General features: G+C 54.3%; 1 protein-coding gene across 1 annotated transcript in view; it reads right to left on the bottom strand.

Annotated features, from left to right (window-relative positions):
* Positions 1-3,741: 3,741 nt before the first annotated feature.
* Positions 3,742-16,261, bottom strand: part of MFSD2B (major facilitator superfamily domain containing 2B) — a 14,407-nt gene continuing 1,887 nt past the window's right edge. The window contains exons 2-14 of the mRNA XM_025354593.1: positions 14,415-14,540; positions 11,765-11,889; positions 11,084-11,207; positions 10,688-10,766; positions 10,464-10,594; positions 7,422-7,512; positions 7,190-7,311; positions 6,645-6,728; positions 6,280-6,360; positions 5,960-6,069; positions 5,474-5,617; positions 4,928-5,104; positions 3,742-3,766 (exon numbers count right to left, since the gene is read on the bottom strand). Of these exons, the coding sequence (XP_025210378.1) occupies positions 3,742-3,766; positions 4,928-5,104; positions 5,474-5,617; positions 5,960-6,069; positions 6,280-6,360; positions 6,645-6,728; positions 7,190-7,311; positions 7,422-7,512; positions 10,464-10,594; positions 10,688-10,766; positions 11,084-11,207; positions 11,765-11,889; positions 14,415-14,540 (1,419 nt within the window). The remainder of the gene's footprint in view (positions 3,767-4,927; positions 5,105-5,473; positions 5,618-5,959; positions 6,070-6,279; positions 6,361-6,644; positions 6,729-7,189; positions 7,312-7,421; positions 7,513-10,463; positions 10,595-10,687; positions 10,767-11,083; positions 11,208-11,764; positions 11,890-14,414; positions 14,541-16,261) is intronic.

Here is a 16,261-nt window from a genome sequence, read left to right as displayed (position 1 = left end):
GTGATGTATTTTGGATGTATGATGTTTTAACTGCCTGAACACTGAGATAGGCAGTTGGATCTGGGGCTCTGGAGCTCCGCAGAGAGCTCTGGGTTAATAAGAGTCTATAGTAGTGGATAGGTGGTGATAGTGAGTGGGATCACGTGGCCCTGAGAAGCCCACGATGGCTAAGGAGCATCAGAGGAGAAAGACGTGAAGGAAAAGACAGAAAATGAATGGTCAGAGATGCTGCAGAAGAACCAGGAGGGCGATGTCATGCAGTCCAGGGGAAGACAGGTTTTTTTTTTTATTTTGAGACAGGGTCTGGCTCCATTGCCCAGGCTGGAGTGCAGTGGTGTTATCTCAGCTCACTACAACCTCTGCCTTCCTGGTTCAAGCGATTCTTCTGCCTCAGCCTCCTGAGTAGCTGGGATGACAAACTCCTGCCATTGTGCCCAGCTAATTTTTATATTTTTGGTAGAGACGGGGTTTCACCATATTGGCCAGGCTGGTCTCAAACTCCTGATCTCGTATGATCCATCTGCCTTGACCTCCCAAAGGCTCACACACTTACGCTGCACCCAGCCCAAGACAGAATTTTGAAAAGGAGTTGTCAGCATTAATTGACTGGTCACTAAGGGTTTCCTTGGTCTGGTACTTGGTCACGTCTTCTCTTATAGCCATCCTGAGGTTTATGTAATAGTGTATACATTTGTTCAAAAAAAAAAAAAAAAAAAGAAACTGGGCACGGTGGCTCATGCCTGTAATCCCAGCACTTTGGGAGGCCGAGACAGGCAGATCACCTGAGGTCAGGAGTTCAAGACCAGCCTGGCCAACATGGTGAAACCCTGTCTCTACTAAAAGTACAAAAAATTAGCCAGGCATGGTGGCGGGTGCCTGTAATCCCAGCTACTCTGGAGGCTGAGGCAGGAGAATCGCTTGAACCTGGGAGGCGGAGGTTGTGGTGAGCCGAAACCGCGCCACTATACTCCAGCCTGGGCAACAGAGTGGAGACTCCATCTCAAAAAAAAAAAAAAAAAAAAGAAGTGGAGGCTCAGTTTTGTTGAGTAAGTCAACCATGGTAAAAGAGGGAAGTAACATACAGATTACCATCTCCTTTTCTTTGATGCTGGGATTCATCCTGTCAGGCTGCACTGTCTCAGTGTTGGAAGCCAAGCCCAGGTTTAACTGGTTAAGGAGTGAATAGCAGGTGAGAAAAAGGAGACAGGAATGGGAGGGGTGAGAGGAGAACAGTAAAGCAGATTATTTGGAGAGCAGAAAGCTAAGGGAACAAATAAAAGGTGGTGGTGTTTGTTTTAGGATGAAGGTGATAGGAACATTTGCTCATTCATTCAGCAAACATTCATATTGAACACTTACTTCTGGGCTCTGAGGAGCTATAGCAGTAAATGGGCCGGGCGCGGTGGCTCACGCCTGTAATCCCAGCATTTTGGGAGGCCAAAGGGGGAGGATTACTTAAGCCCAGAAGTTCAAGACCAGTCTAGGCAACATAGTGAGACTCTCATTGCTACAAAAAAAAGAAAAATTAGTTGAGCGTGGTGGTGTGCACTGTAGTCCCAGCTACTCAGGAGGCTGAGGTGGGAGAATCACTTGAACCCAGGAGTTCAAGGCTCCAGTGAGCTATGATTTTGACACTGCACTCTAGCCTGGGCAGCAGAGCAAGACTCTGCTTCAAACAAACACAAAAAGACTCATTTCTACCAGCAACTGAACTTGGGCAAGTGGCTTAATCTCTCTAAGCCTGTTTCCTCATCTGAGAATGAGAATAATGCTCAGCAGGGCTGCTGTGAAGAAGAAATGGAATGATGCCTTTCAGGGCATCTGCCCAGCTCCGAGCCCATGATAGCTCCTGTCTCTGGGCTTTAACTCCTGACTCCTGGAGGTTCTGACTCTGCAGAGGGCCCCTGCAGCTGCCTTTGCACTGTATAGCTCTGCTTCCTGCCACTGCACTGCCAGGAAATAATCGATAGCAGAGAATCTGGCACAAGCTTCTGATCCTGCCTGCATTGCCCAGGTTGCCAAAGCATAACATAAAATGATAACATGGTAGAAACTACATTGCCTTCTGTCTTGCCGGGTACTGTTTCCACGTGACGCATGATATCCCAGCATTAAGAAACGTTCTCTCCTGTTTTCAGTAGCATGCATGTGTGCTTGCTTGTGTGTGTGTGTTTGTGTCCATGCACAGTACGGGGAGGCAGAGCTTCCTGTCAGAAAGGGCAGTGCAGAGAAGCTGAGCCCAGCTCTTTCTCTGGTGCCCTGTGACCTCAGGAACCAGATACTCATGTCAGTGTCATAAGGGCCAGAGAGTTGAGGCATCAGAAAGACCGGGTCAGACCCCACACGCCCCCGGCGAGGTCAGGTTCCTTCTGCCACCGTGTTTGTGGAAGCAGTGAGATGCTTTCAGCTCTGAGGACTGCGTCATATCTAAGGACAAACCTGAGTTCTGGGCCTCAGGGGGATTGCTCCTCAGAGACGGCTGAAGATCTTGAGTGGACGGGGCCTAGCTGTGGGCTCAGGAGAGCTGAACCCATGAAGGAGGCAGGGGTGGGGGCTGGGGTGGAATGTAGGGGCGAGTCTGCACTCAGGCCCGCTGTTTAGGTGCCAGACTTCTCCAGGCAGGACTTGCTGGAGCAAAACACTCCCCATGGCTTCCCCAGCCCTCCCCCAGCCCCAGCCCCCATGAGCCACCTCGGCGGCCTGCTGCTTTGAGCCACTCTAGAGCCTTAACTTTGTGACTCCTCCAAAGGGAAGGAGGAACCCGCCCCGCTCCCACATGGTGTCCCTGGTCTAAGGACATGCAAGTCAGGGGTGTGTGGCTGGGGGAGCAGCCAGGTTCAAGGGCACTAGGCTTTCTCCCCTTTCCCTCCTCTGGGGATTCCAGTTGGGATGAGAGGGCTGTCCACAGTCACACTACACAGACTCAATAGCAGATCAACCCTTGAATTTGTTTTTGAAAAAATAAAAACCTCCGTGGATCTTTCTTTCCCTGAAAACATGGCCTCTAAAAAACTGTAGTTCCCGTGCTTTTGTAAGATAAAATTTCAGAAAAATCTTTCCACACAAATAGCTTTTATTTGTGAAAATGCTGGATCTTTGCTGGCTCGATAGCCATTTCTGACCCTGGTAGAAACAGTTGCGTCAGTGGTTGGGAACTGGGAGAGGCTTGAGGAGCACCTCAGCGCCCGCCTTGCTCAGTCCCCATCCCCATGGCTGTCCCGTTCTCCCTGGGGCCCGTTGGCCTCCCTGGGTCTGTCTGTGTCTCCCTAATCATACATCTTGGGCATGTCTGCCTGTCCACACTCTGCCCATTCACGTGGTGACTCTCACCTCTCTGTGTCCTCAGCAGATGTCCACTGGAGCCCTGGGACAAACAAGAGTCCTTGTGTCTGTCCTTCTGTCAGGGAGCTTTGCTGTCCACGCAGGTTGTTGGGCCTGGGGCTCCCACAGGGTCCACAAGCCAGGTTGGGCAGGAGCTTCCTTTTTCTAGAGGCAGGTGCTACTGGCCTAGTCAGGGACACAGGTCTATCTGAGATAGTCTGAAGGCAACAGACAAGAAATGCCAAGTGGGGTCCTGAAGCACAGGCCAGTCCCTTCAGGACATGTTGCCAAAGACTCCACATCCCAGGGAAAAAGACCGAGTGCTAAACTGCCAGGCCGGGTGCTGAAGGGTGGAGGAGGGCGATGTCAGACCCCAAGGGTGCTGGCTCCTGTGTCCATTCACAGTCCCCCTCTCAAGCTTTACGCCAGGCTGTAGCTGGTCCTCCTGTGGGAAAGGAAGGAAGCCAAGGAGAAGGATGGAAGTGGTGTGGGCCCTCCCCTCTGTCCTGCCGCAGAAACCCGTGGAAGGTTTGGTGGCTGCTCCTTGTCTTCCCAACAACTCCTCTTCAACTCCTCCCCTCCCAAGTCCTGTAAATAAGCTACAACCCTGGTTCTCCAGGTGCCATCAAGCAGTTCCCCATCCGTCTGGCCTTCCCTGACTGGGAAGCGTGCCCTTGGTATCTCTCTGTTGCAGAGCCCGAGGCCGTCATCCTGGGCAGGGAGTGGCTGATGATGGGACCACCCACTGCCTGTCCTGCGTGGGCCTGCATGATGTGTGCATGCTTGAGGACTTTATGTGGGTGAACATTGGGTGCTCATGCATGTCTGCTGGGCCAGACGTGGTGATGCTGCAGCAGTGATTCCTTAGTACCTGCTTAGCCTCAGGCTCTGTGCTGGGCTCTTGGGATACAAAAGGAATAAAGCCAGCCCCAGCCTTCAGGGTTCCCATAGCCTCCCCAGAAGATCAGACAGTGAGTAGATCCTCCCCATCAGTAGGGTCGGTGTTCTGGTAGGGGAAGGACCAGGTCAGAGACCTGCTCAGCATTGCCCGTGGGAGGCAAGAGCCAAAGACTCCCAGGCTTCCACCCCAGGGGGAACCATGATGCCATTCACCAAGACAGGGACACAGAAGGAGGAGCCAGTTGGGGGGACAAGATCAGTTCTGTTGAGGTTCATCGAGACTGAGTGCCAGGCTTGTGGGCTACTAGGTGGAAATGTACGCATGCCAGCGATATGCGGCTCTGGAAGTTGAGGGAAGCTCAGGCTGGAGGGGCAGCTCTAGCAGTCACCAGGCACAAGGGGTGCCTGAGTTGGGTCAGGCTAGCAGATGAGGTACTGAGGGGGCTTTGGAGAGCAAAACCAATAGGAGGTCAAGGAGGGAACCCTCACATACCACAGTCTACCAGGTGATCAAAGGAAGAAGACTGAGAATGGGTGGCCAGGGTAAGAGAAGAAAATCCAGGAGAAAAGGGTGACCCTGAGCTAAGGAAAGAGTGTCCCAGAGGCAGGACTGTGTGACACCAGGGACATCTGCAGACTGGTGTTAGTCATTCCCCCAGCAGCGCACACTGTGCCTTCCTGGGTGCAGGGGACGTGCGGGGCTTACCTCCGAAGGCTCAGCCAGCTGGAGGCGTCCTGACGGGGCATCTTTGGAGTGGAGCCGACCATGAGGATGCAGAGCCCAGCAAGGATCATGCAAGTGGGCACGGCACCGATGAGGACCTTGAGGGTGACCACTACCTCCTCTGCCTGCTTGCAGGCCCCTGCCTTGTACCCCGAGAACCTGGAGAAACATCACCCAGTCATTAGGGCAGGGCCTGCTAAGCCTGGCACCCTGAGTGGAGGGGCCCCAGACACCTCACCCTATCCCCTCCTGAAACGTGGACTTCATTTCCTGGCGAGATCAGGAGAGGAGTGTCAAGGGGACAGACAGGCTGACCTGGGAGAGTTTAGAGAAAACGGAGAATGGGGGAGCTGGCCCTCTCAGTCTCATGCACAGAGAAACATGGGGAAATGGTTCCCCACACTCTCCAAAGAGCAGCGCTTAGGCCTCAGGCTCATGGGTGCCCCGAGCTTGGTAGGTGGGGGGCTTTGCCCTCTTCCCGCCCACTGGTCCTTGGTGCCTCTGCTGTATCCTGACCCTGGGACTCACTCCAGACTGAGGGTGGAGATGCCCAGGGCACATGCACCAGACAGCTTGGTGAAGAAGACGTAGGAGGAGTAGAAGATGGTCTCCAGGCCTGGCCCATGATGGTGCTGCAGCTGAAAGTCATCCACTACGTCTGGCAGCATGGACCTGTGGCAGGGGCATCAAGTTAGCCCTCCTAGCCCCTTGGCCACCAGCAGCCTGTGAACTCTCTGGGGACAGAGGCCAAGGTGGAGTCATCCCTGAGTTCTGTGCCCAGGACCAGACTGGCCACCAGAGAAGCAGATGGCCTGTGTGCTTCTACCCCCGCCGGCCCCTGCCGGGCTCCCCACCATTCCTACTGCCTGGTGTCCTCTCAGGAGGGCTCTGAGGATGGAGCTGGTGGCCTCCATCTCCTGCACAGGCTGAGTGCAGGGGACCTGGGACAGCAGGTTGACATGAAGGAGGCGACACCCACTGTGGACACACATGAGGCCCCCACACCCAGCCTACCAGGGTAGCAGCAAGGACACAGCAATGCTCACGCCAGATACAAAGGCCACGACATAAGCCACAGGTGCTGTGGGCACAGCAGCCAGCAAGATCGCAAAGGGCACCATCGCCTGGAGAGACACACACACCAGCTGTCCCGCCACCTGCTACTTTGTGGGGCCTGCTCCTTCACACACGGCTCTTGACTGATGACCCCCGTGCCTCACCCTGTGCTAGGCCCTGAAGACTCAAGGGAACACAGCCCCGGCTCAGGTACCACGGTCACCTCCCTCGCTTCTCCCCTCCAACCACTCCCAACCCTTAATTCCTGCGTCACTCACAGAGATCCCAAAGGCTGACGTCTTCTTCCCAAAGCGCTGGAGAACCCACTCCCACAGCGGGGTGCTCAGCACGGCTGAGACCTGTGAGCAGACAGTGTCGTCACGCCAGGGCCGTGCTGCCAGCGCCTTCAGCCGGGACCTCAAGGCCTTGGCTTTTAGATGGGATGCCTGGCCTTGGCCTTGCACCCGATTCAAACCAGTGGCTATGAACATTGTAATCCTGGCCCCAATTCTACCCTCTGCTGGAATGCGGGTGACCAAGACCAAAGCAAAGTCCAAAATGTGGACCACCAGAACTCTGGCCACACATGTCCCCAACTCAGGGCCCCAAGTGACCTAGCCTCCACCACCTCAGGTCCCCTCACCAGGACGGTTAGCACCAGGCCCTGGACGTGGTCGTGTAGCTGGGAGGCATGTGTACAGAACAGGACCAGGTAGCTCTGCTCCACCTGAGGAGATGGACAGGAAGTGGGTATGTGCAGGGCATGGCAGGAGCTCAGAAGTCAAGGGCAAGGACAGGGTCTCGAGTCTGGCCTCTCCATTGGGACTTTGACTTGCTGCTACCATCATACAGTCCCTTCTCCCACAAAGGACACTTGTCGCCAACACAGAGATAAACACCACTCCTAGGCCACCCTCATCCCCTGCACAGCTGTGATCAGGTGGACTTGACCATGCTTCCGGTAATGTGAGAGGAAATCACCCGGACACTGTCAGCCTCCTAGTGCCCAGGCCCTGGCCCTCCAGTCCCACATGCCCTACCGGGATCTCCCTCCCAGCACCAGCCCCTCTGAGCCATGTGCCAGCCATAGGTTTCTCCCTGTAAAACTCAAGCTGAGACTGCACCCTGAACCTAGCAAGGTCTGCATGGCCAGCGCCAAGCCTGTTGGGGGCAGCTGGCCAGAGGTACCTGAACAGCAGCAGAGATGAACAGGAAGGAGATCACCAGCTTCAGGTAGGGCGGGTGCTGGGTAGTGAGGCCCAGCCCAGCCAGGAAACTCAAGCCTGGGCCTGAGGCTGGGGTGGAGGGGTCTGCAATGCAGGAGGGTGGCACCTTGGCTTCGCAGAGTTCAAAACCAAAACCCACCCCCGAGCAGAGCCCTGTCCCCAGCTTCTGCTTCCCTCCTCACCACACTCCATACCTGGCCGCTCCTTCACCCCTAGGCACAGTAAACTGCTGCACACGGGGTAAGTCACCGCAACCACGGCGGCTGCGATGTAGTAGAGACGGGCCTGTGAGACAGGACAGGACTGGGGTGGGTGATGTCTTCAACCCCTGGAGGTGGTGACACCTGAGGGGCGGGGCAGGACTGCCTCCCAAATGGAGAGGAGGGAGGCACAGCCCAAGCCCAGGACATTGGGTCCCCACCTCCCAATCACCCCACAGGACAGCACACTCTCCGGGCCCGGGCTGCTCCTTCCACATACCCCCTCTGCTGACCCTGTGTTCCCTGCATGGCAAAGAGGACACTGATGCCCCAGGAGCCAGAGTGCTCCCTCCCACATTCTGTGAAGCAAACATTGACTGCTGCTGCCTTCTGCATGCTAGGCCCCAAGGCTCCAGTGATGAATAAGTGAGCCCTGTCCATCCACAGGGCTCAGTGTGGGGAGGAAGACAGATCCAGGAGCAGGCGGTTACAGCATGGTGAGATACATGGTAACTCAGATTAACGGAGGAAGCAGGGCCGGGCGCGGTGGCTCATGCTTGTCATCCCAGCACTTTGGGAGGCCAAGGTGGGTGGATTATTTGAGGTCAGGAGTTCCAGACCAGCCTGGCCAACATAGACCCCATCTCTACTAAAAATACAAACATTTAGCTGCGCGTGGTGGTGGGTGCCTGTCATCGTAGCTACTCAGGATGCTGAGGCAAGAGAATCACTTGAACTGGGGTGGCGGAGGTTGCAGTGAGCCGAGATCACACCACTGCACTCCAGCCTGAGCGACAGAGCGAGACTCTCGTCTCAAAAAAAAAAAAAAAAAAAAAAAAAAAAAAAAGATTAATATAGGAAGCAGGGCCGGGAATGGTGGCTCATGCCTGTCATTCCAGCTCTTTGGGAGGCTGAGGCAGGTGGATCCCTTGAGCCCAGGAGTTCAAGATCAGCCTGGGCAACATGGTGAAACCCTGTATCTACCAAAGAAAATACAACAATTACCCAGGTGTGGTGGTGTGCACCTGCAGTCCCAGCTACTAGGGAGGCTGAGGCGGGAGAATCGCTTGAGTCTGGGAGGTTGGGGTTGCAGTGAGCTGTGATTGCACCATTGCACTCCAGCCTGGGTAGCAGAGTAAGACCCTGCCTCTGTATATATAGGAAGCAGGACAGTGCTACCTGTCATTCAGGGAAGAATACATGTGCATTAAAATGCATATAAACACATGCACAAGAGTGACAGCCAGAGCCAGTTCGGGAGAGGCTGCCTCTGGGGAGAGGAGCAGAGAGAGGGGGCGGGGCAGGGCGCTTGTCCTGTGCAGCCACCCTGGGCCTCATGTGCTGAAGAGCACTGCCCCTGGGGTTCAATGCTCTGCTGTTACTGTCTTGAGATTTTTTTTTTTTTGAGACAAGAGTCTCTTTCTATCACCTAGGCGGATCGCAGTGGTGCAATCTCAGCTCACTGCAACCTCTACCTCCTGGGTTCACGCGATTCTTCTGCCTCAGCCTCCCGAGTAGCTGGGATTACAGGCGCACACCACCACGCCCAGCTAATTTTTTGTGTATTTTTATTAGAGACTGGATTTCACTATGTTGGCCAGACTGGTCTCGAACTCCTGACCTCGTGATCCGCCCGCCTCAGCCTCCCAAAGTGCTGGGATTACAGGCGTGAGCCACCACTGTAATCCCAGCAGTGGCTCACGCCTGTAATCATGAGGATCTACCTTTCTAACAAGGTCCCAGGAGTTGGTCCAGGGACCACACTAAGATCTGTGCCTCTCTGCCTTTGTATACATCTGAAATATTAAAAACAAGCACAGGCCAGGTGTGGTGGCTCACTCCTGTAATCCTAGCACTTTGGGAGGCCGAGGTGGGTGGATCACCTGAGGTCAGGAGTTCGAAACCCAGCCTGGCCACAGTGGCAAAACCCCATCTCTACTAAAAATACAAAAATTAGCCAGGTGTGGTGGCGGGCGCCTTTAGTCCCAGCTACTCAGGAGGCTAAGGCAGGAGAATGGCCTGAACCCGGGAGGCGGAGGTTGCAGTGAGCCGAGATTGCGCCCCTATACTCCAGCCTAGGCAACACATAAGATTCCGTCTCAAAAAAAAAAAAAAAAAAAAAACACAAAAGGCCAAGACAGCAGGGTACAGGGCACACAGAGGGGAGGCCTACATGAAGGCTGTGGAGGGTGGCCCATGTCCAGTCCTGAAAGCGAGGGCCACCCATGCTCAAACTCCTTTCAAAGGGCACCTGACCGCACAGGGGAGGTGGCGGGAGGCAGGGATGCCGTGTAGGAGGCGGAGGCAGCAGTTGTGGGGTAGGGAGGGAGCTGGTGGCACGGGCCAGGGCATGGCAGTGGGGTACAAGATGGCTGGATGCATCCCAGAAGACTTTTGGCCTAAAAAATGGGCAGGATTCAGTCATAGGTTGGAGGGTTGAGAGAGGGGAGAAGAGGACAGTGCTAGAGGATGATAATGTCATTACTTGAGGAAAGAGGAGGAAGTAGAAAAAGAGAAGGTAAATGTGGTGGATAAAATAGAGGTGTATCTGCTCAATGCTCAAGGGACCTGCTGTGAAAGGGAAGGAAGGGGCTTCCCTCTCTCCACCATTTCACACTGGGGGTTGGGGGCTCACCCGGTCAGGGCTGAGGGAGGGAGCACGGCTCATAGGAAGGGCTTCGGCTCCAGGAGGACACCAGACCCCTCTGCTGCCCCTCCCCTAGCCTGCCCTGCAGCTTTCCCCACCCTCGCCCCACCTCTGGGGCCGGCCTCCTCCACTCCAGGTGGCCCAGGTGGCCGGGCCAGTGTCTGTTCTATTTTACGTCTAGAAGGAACCCAGGAGGAGGCAGGTTAGCAGAGGACATTAGATTTGGGGGCCATCTGCTCAACTGGAGGAGCAGGGAAGGAATGAGTGGGGGCAGTGAGCCCCCTAAAAGACAGCAAAGTGGTGTGGGCTGGAGAACCAGTCCTAGAGGAGGGAGGTGACCCTGCAGAGGGGACCCCAGGTTGGGGGGCCTGGCCATCCAGTGCACTTACCGCATTGGGGGAGATGGTGACTGGCCCCGGGGTCACAGTGGCCTCGCACCTGTGGTGTTTGTGGGCGCCAGACACGATGAGCCCATGGACAGTGGCCCCCATCAGTGTTCCCGCCATCTCCACAGTCATCCCTGGAGACAGAGCGCTGCTTACGGTGACTGAGAGGGAGTAGGGTCCCAGGGGCAGTTCCCTCCCCGGAACCCGAAACCCATGGCTGCACTTACGGTAGGCAGTGGCCGAGTCGCGCTCCCTTGGGCAGGGGGTCAGCAGCATGGTGAGCGCCGTGTAGGGTACCTGGAAGAACTGGGGTGCCGGCAGAGCTTAGAACCGCCCCCAGCTTTGCCTGGTGACAGCTGGCAACCTCCCCAATACCGGGTGTCACATTCCGGCACCCACAGGCCAACCCGACATATCCCAGCTGGCCACCTGAAGTCGGAACTAGGGGCCCAAAGGCAGGAGGGGGCAGCCAGCCCCACGCAAGGCCAGCGAGAGCCAATGGCATGGTCCAGGCACAGGCGGGTGGGGAGGGAAGTGACCCTGCCCCCACAGCACACTTCAGAGTGGCCACGGCAAGCAATGGGCTTTGCCAGAGCACAGGCCCAGGAAGGGGCCCTGCTTACCGTGGCCAGGCCCTGGAACAGGCAGTAGAAGGTGGTGTACCAGAGGCCTCGCAGGCTGGTGAAGGGGGGCAGGAACCACAGGAAGAAGTAGGCCAGGGTGATGAAGGGGGTGCAGCCCAGCACCCTGCGGAAGCACAGCCAAGGTGAAACGGTCCCTGGACCAGGACAGGGGGACACGAAGGGCCCAGCCCGGAGGAACCTCACCCCTTCTCGGCCCCTTGAGAATCTCTAGGCTGAGGCTCCCTGGGTGGGAGCCAAGATCAGGGGAGAAGTGGCCGATGGGCCATGGAGGCAGTGGGCGGCCACTCCTCGTGGGAGCTCCGGCTGCACACTCGGTGCCGCTGGTGCCACTCCCTGTGTGGACACTGGGACACTCAGTTGTACTTCTTCCGTGAGGCCTCGCGTGGGCTCCATCCCACCCTTCCCACACTCAGAGCCCCAGGCCAGGCCTGGGAGTCTTGGAGGCTTCATCCAGCCCCATTCCATCTGGGGAGGGAGAGTCCCCATGAGTGTCTCTGAACTCCTTATCACTCATAGTTGGTCCCCAGTGCAACTGCGACATTATCCAGGCTTGTTTCCTAACCACCCAGCGGGTTTCTGCTAGAAAACAGGACTGTGACAAACAGCGACCAGAGGGCCAGGACCAGGTGCCTGGATCCTAAGGACTGAGCGGTTGCTCACCAAGGCATGAGCCGTCCAGACCCCGTCCTCTGGCTCCTGTTGATGAAGAACCCAGCCACAGGGTCAGCAGCTGCCCCAGACACTTTTCCCCCAAACAGAACAAGTGACACCTGGGCGGCAGGGATCTGAAACAGACAGGGGAGGGGATAAAGAGCTGAGGCCCGGCAGCAGCCGAGAGCCCATCCAGGCCTGCCTGCCATCAGGAGGGGGGCCTGGGAACCAGGACTGGCTGGGGCAGAGCCGCAGTGTCAGGGGCTCCTCAGCCTTCCCCAGGACGCTGGTCCCAGGGGAGGGAGCTGAATGCTGCCGCCCTGCACACTCAGCTACTGCGGAGAGGACTCCAGGGCCCTCATCTGGGGCTGGCTCAGAGCAAGGAGGGTGCCTCTGGGCTGACAGAGGTGGACACTGTGTTTCACAATGGAAAGGATTCATTGTTTTTTCTGACTATGTAAATAATACACTAATTAGAAAAACATTCAAACAATGTGGGAAAATACTAAGCGAAGCTCATCTGAAATCCCAGCATCCCGAGACAACTGCCAGAATCGTTTTGATGATCAGCCGTTCATAGGCTTCTTCGTGTGTGCCCGAGATTGATCAGTTTATATAAATGGGATCATATCAGAGTGTCATCTTAAACATTCGTGGATACCTCATTTCATTTATTATTATTATTTTTTAATTGAGACAGGGCCTCTCTCTGTTGCCCAGGCTGGAGTGCAGTGGCACCGTCTTGGCTCACTGCAACCACTGCCTCTCGGGCTCAGGTGATTCTCCCACCTCAGCCTTCCAAGTAGCTGGGACCACAGGCACATGCCACTACGCCCAGCTAATTTTTGTATTTTTAAATTTTTTGTGGAGGTGGGGTTTTGCCATGTTGCCCAGGCTGGTCTTGAATACCTGAGTTTAAATGGTCCTCCCGCCTTGACCTCCCAAAGTGCTGGGATTACAGGTGTGAGCCACCACACCGGGCTGGATACCTCATTTTTTTATTGTTGGTTTTTGTTTTGTTTTGTTTTTGAGAGGGAGACTTGCTCTGTTGACCAGGCTGGAATGTGGTGGTGCAATCTCGGCTCACTGCAACCTCCACCTCCCGGGTTCAAGTGATTGTCCTGCCTCAGCCTCCCGAGTAGCTGGGACTACAGGTGTGTGCCACCATGCCCGGCTAATTTTTGTATATTTAGTAGAGATGGGGTTTCACCATATTGGCCAGGCTGGTCTTGAACTTCTTATCTCAAGTGATCCTCCCTCCTCAGCCTCGAAAAGTGCTGGGATTACAGCTGTGAGCCACCATGCTTGGCTGGATACCTCATTTTAAAAATTGGGTTTTACTTACCCTCCATTCTCCATCATTCCCTCCTGTAGCCAACATGGACAAATACATATATACGTACATATCCATCCCCCCCCACACACACGGAGCCTTTGATTTGCTAAAATGGGATCATTTTATATACTCTTCTTTAAACTAATTTTCTTTTTCACCAGAGCGTCATGGAAATCGCTGTAAGTCAATTGGTATAGATCATTCTTTTGAATGGCTGCATAACAGTCTATTTGATAGTGAGGTTAGTCCAATCTGTTGGCTTCTGTGGGCCATATTAGAAGAAGAATTGTCTTGGTGAGGCACGGTGGCTCATGCCTGTAATCCCAGCACTATGGGAAGCTGTGGTGGATGGATCACCTGAGGCCAGGAGTTTGAGACCAGCCTGACCAACATGGCGAAACCCCGTCTTTACTAAAAATACAAAAATAAGCTGTAGGCCGGGCATGGTGGTTTATGCCTATAATCCCAGCACTTTGGGAGGCTGAGGCAGGTGGATCAGGAGGTCAGGAGTTGAAGACCAACCTGGCCAGCATGGTGAAACCCTGTCTCTACCAAAAATACAAAAAATTAACCAGGCATGGTGGCATGCAGCTGTAATCCCAGCTACTCTGGAGGCTGAGGCAGGAGAATTGCTAAACCCGGGAGGTGGAGGTTGCAGTGAGCCAAGATTGTGCCATTGCACTCCAGCTTGGGTGACAGAGTGAGACTCTGTCTCAAAAAAAAAAAAAAAAAAAGTAGCTGATCGTGGTGGTGTGCGCCTGTAATCCTAGCTACTTGGGAGGCTGAGGCATGAGAATCGCTTGAACCTGGGAGGCGGAGGTTTCAGTGAGCTGAGATCACACCACTGCATTCCAGCCTGGGTGACAGAGGGAGGCTCTGTCTCAAAAAAAAAAAAAAAAAAGAATTGGGCCACACATAAACACATAAAATACACTAACACTAATGATAGCTAATGAGCTAAAAAAAAAAAAAATCACAAAAAAATTCATGTTTTAAGAAAGTTTACAAATTTGTGTTGGAACACACTCAAAGCTGTCCCGCCGTGGGTTGGACAGGCTTGGTCTATTATGTGGCTATGGCATAGCTTACTTAGCCAACTGCTTCTATATTGTCGGGGATCCACATTGTTTCTCATTTTCCCACTACAAACAGGCTGCAGTAAACATCCTTGAGGACCTTGCCCTCATTAGCTTCTGGCTTTTTGTTAAGCTTGAGTCAGAAGCGATGCCTACAAGGATGGTGGGAGCAGAAGCAGAGGTGGGGGTGGAAGGACCAGACCCCAAGGAAGATGCCAGCAGAGACTGGGCAGCTGCCCACACTTACCTGTGCTATATCAAGCAGGAAGAGCTGCAGGTAAAAGGCTGTGGCGCTAGAGGCTATCTGGTTGGGGACCCCACCAATGCCATAGCACACCTTCGTACAGAATGAGAGGCGACTGGCTCTGCTGTCCTGGAGGAGACACAGGAACTAAGCCCTTCTCCCAACAGACACAAAACAGGTCCCCACACCCTATGACTTCAGTAAGCATCCTGAGTCCCTGTGATGTCTTCAGGGCTTTTCCAGCAACCTCTCAGCCCCATTTTGCCCCCATGTCATCCTAAGAGGAAGTGAGACAGAAGAGAAAAAAGATCTTAAACCATGACCTCTAAACATTTCCAGGGGCACGTTCTTCTGGACATCTTACCCTGGGCTTCCTGCTGAAGCCGCCGTCATTTACTGAGTCAGCACGGCTGTGTAAGCTGCAGGTCAGGAGACCTGGGCTTGAGCCTGCCTTTGTCACCTACCCCTCTATGTGACCTTGAGTAAATCACATTATCTCTCCAAGCCTGTTTTCCTCATCTGTCAAATGCTACATCCCTGCCAATTTCACAAGGTTGTTTCATGAATAAAGGAGGCCGGTAGCTCATTTACCCATAGCCTGCCTGCCCACAGCCCTCCAGGGATGCCTGGCAGGCGTCTCAGCTTAGCATGGTCTACATACAGCTCCTGATGGCTATCCCATTGTCTAATCCAGCTCCTAGCAAATGGCACCGCTGGTCCCCTAAGGGGCTCAGGCCACAAACTTAGGAGTCATCTTTGATTCTTCTTTCCAATTCTTGTCTGTCAGTGAGTGCCTCCTAAGTGGCTTCTCTGTGTCTGCCCTTGCTCCCTACAATCCACACCACCCAGCAGCCAGTGCTCTTGTAATAACGTAAATTGCACGGTGGCCCATCCCTATAAACGCAGCACTTTGGGAGGCGGAGGTAGGTGGATCACTTGAGCCCAGGAGTTCAAGACCAGCCTGCCCAACATGACGAAACCCCATCTCTACTAAAAACACAAAACTTAGCCAGGCATAGTGGCTGGCTGTAATCCCAGCTACTCAGGAGGCTGAGGCAAGAGAATCGCTTGAACCTGGGAGGCAGATATTGCAGTGAGCTGAGATTGGCGCCACTGCACTCCAGCCTGGGCAACAGACACTCAGTCACAAATAAATAATCAGATCCCATCTCCTCTCTGATTAAAGCCCTCTGATGGCTTTGCTATTGCAGGTTTTTTTTGTGATGTGTGTGTGTGTGTGTGTGTTTTGTTTGTTTGTTTCCAGATCCATGGTATTCAGTCAATGCCATTGCAGTTTGAACAAAACTCCAAGTCCCGATCATGGCTAAGCAGTCCACCCAGTTGGCCCCCTACCCACCTCACCTCAAATAGCTCTCCTTCAGCCACACCGGGCTCCTTCCTATTCCTCAAAATCATCAAGTCTGTTGCTGCCTCAGGGCCTTTGCACTTCCCATTCCTCTGCCTGGAAGGTGACTCCTTGTCATTCTGGTTTGATGTCACCAGCTTAAATGTCACCTCCTTCAAGAGGCATTCCCGCCGGGCGCGGTGGCTCAAGCCTGTAATCCCAGCACTTTGGGAGGCTGAGACGGGCGGATCACAAGGTCAGGAGATCGAGACCATCCTGGCTAACACGGTGAAACCCCGTCTCTACTAAAAAAATACAAAAAACTAGCCGGGCGAGGTGGCGGGCGCCTGTGGTCCCAGCTACTCCGGAGGCTGAGGCAGGAGAATGGTGTAAACCCAGGAGGCGGAGCTTGCAGTGAGCTGAGATCCGGCCACTGCACTCCAGCCTGGGCGACAGAGCCAGACTCAGTCTCAAAAAAAAAAAAAAAAAAAAAAAAAAAAAAAAA

Source organism: Theropithecus gelada, chromosome 13 (assembly GCF_003255815.1).
Source record: "Theropithecus gelada isolate Dixy chromosome 13, Tgel_1.0, whole genome shotgun sequence".
Lineage (NCBI taxonomy): Eukaryota > Metazoa > Chordata > Mammalia > Primates > Cercopithecidae > Theropithecus > Theropithecus gelada.
The sequence above is the reverse complement of the archived record's forward strand: the minus strand, read 5'-3'. Positions and strand labels throughout refer to the sequence as shown.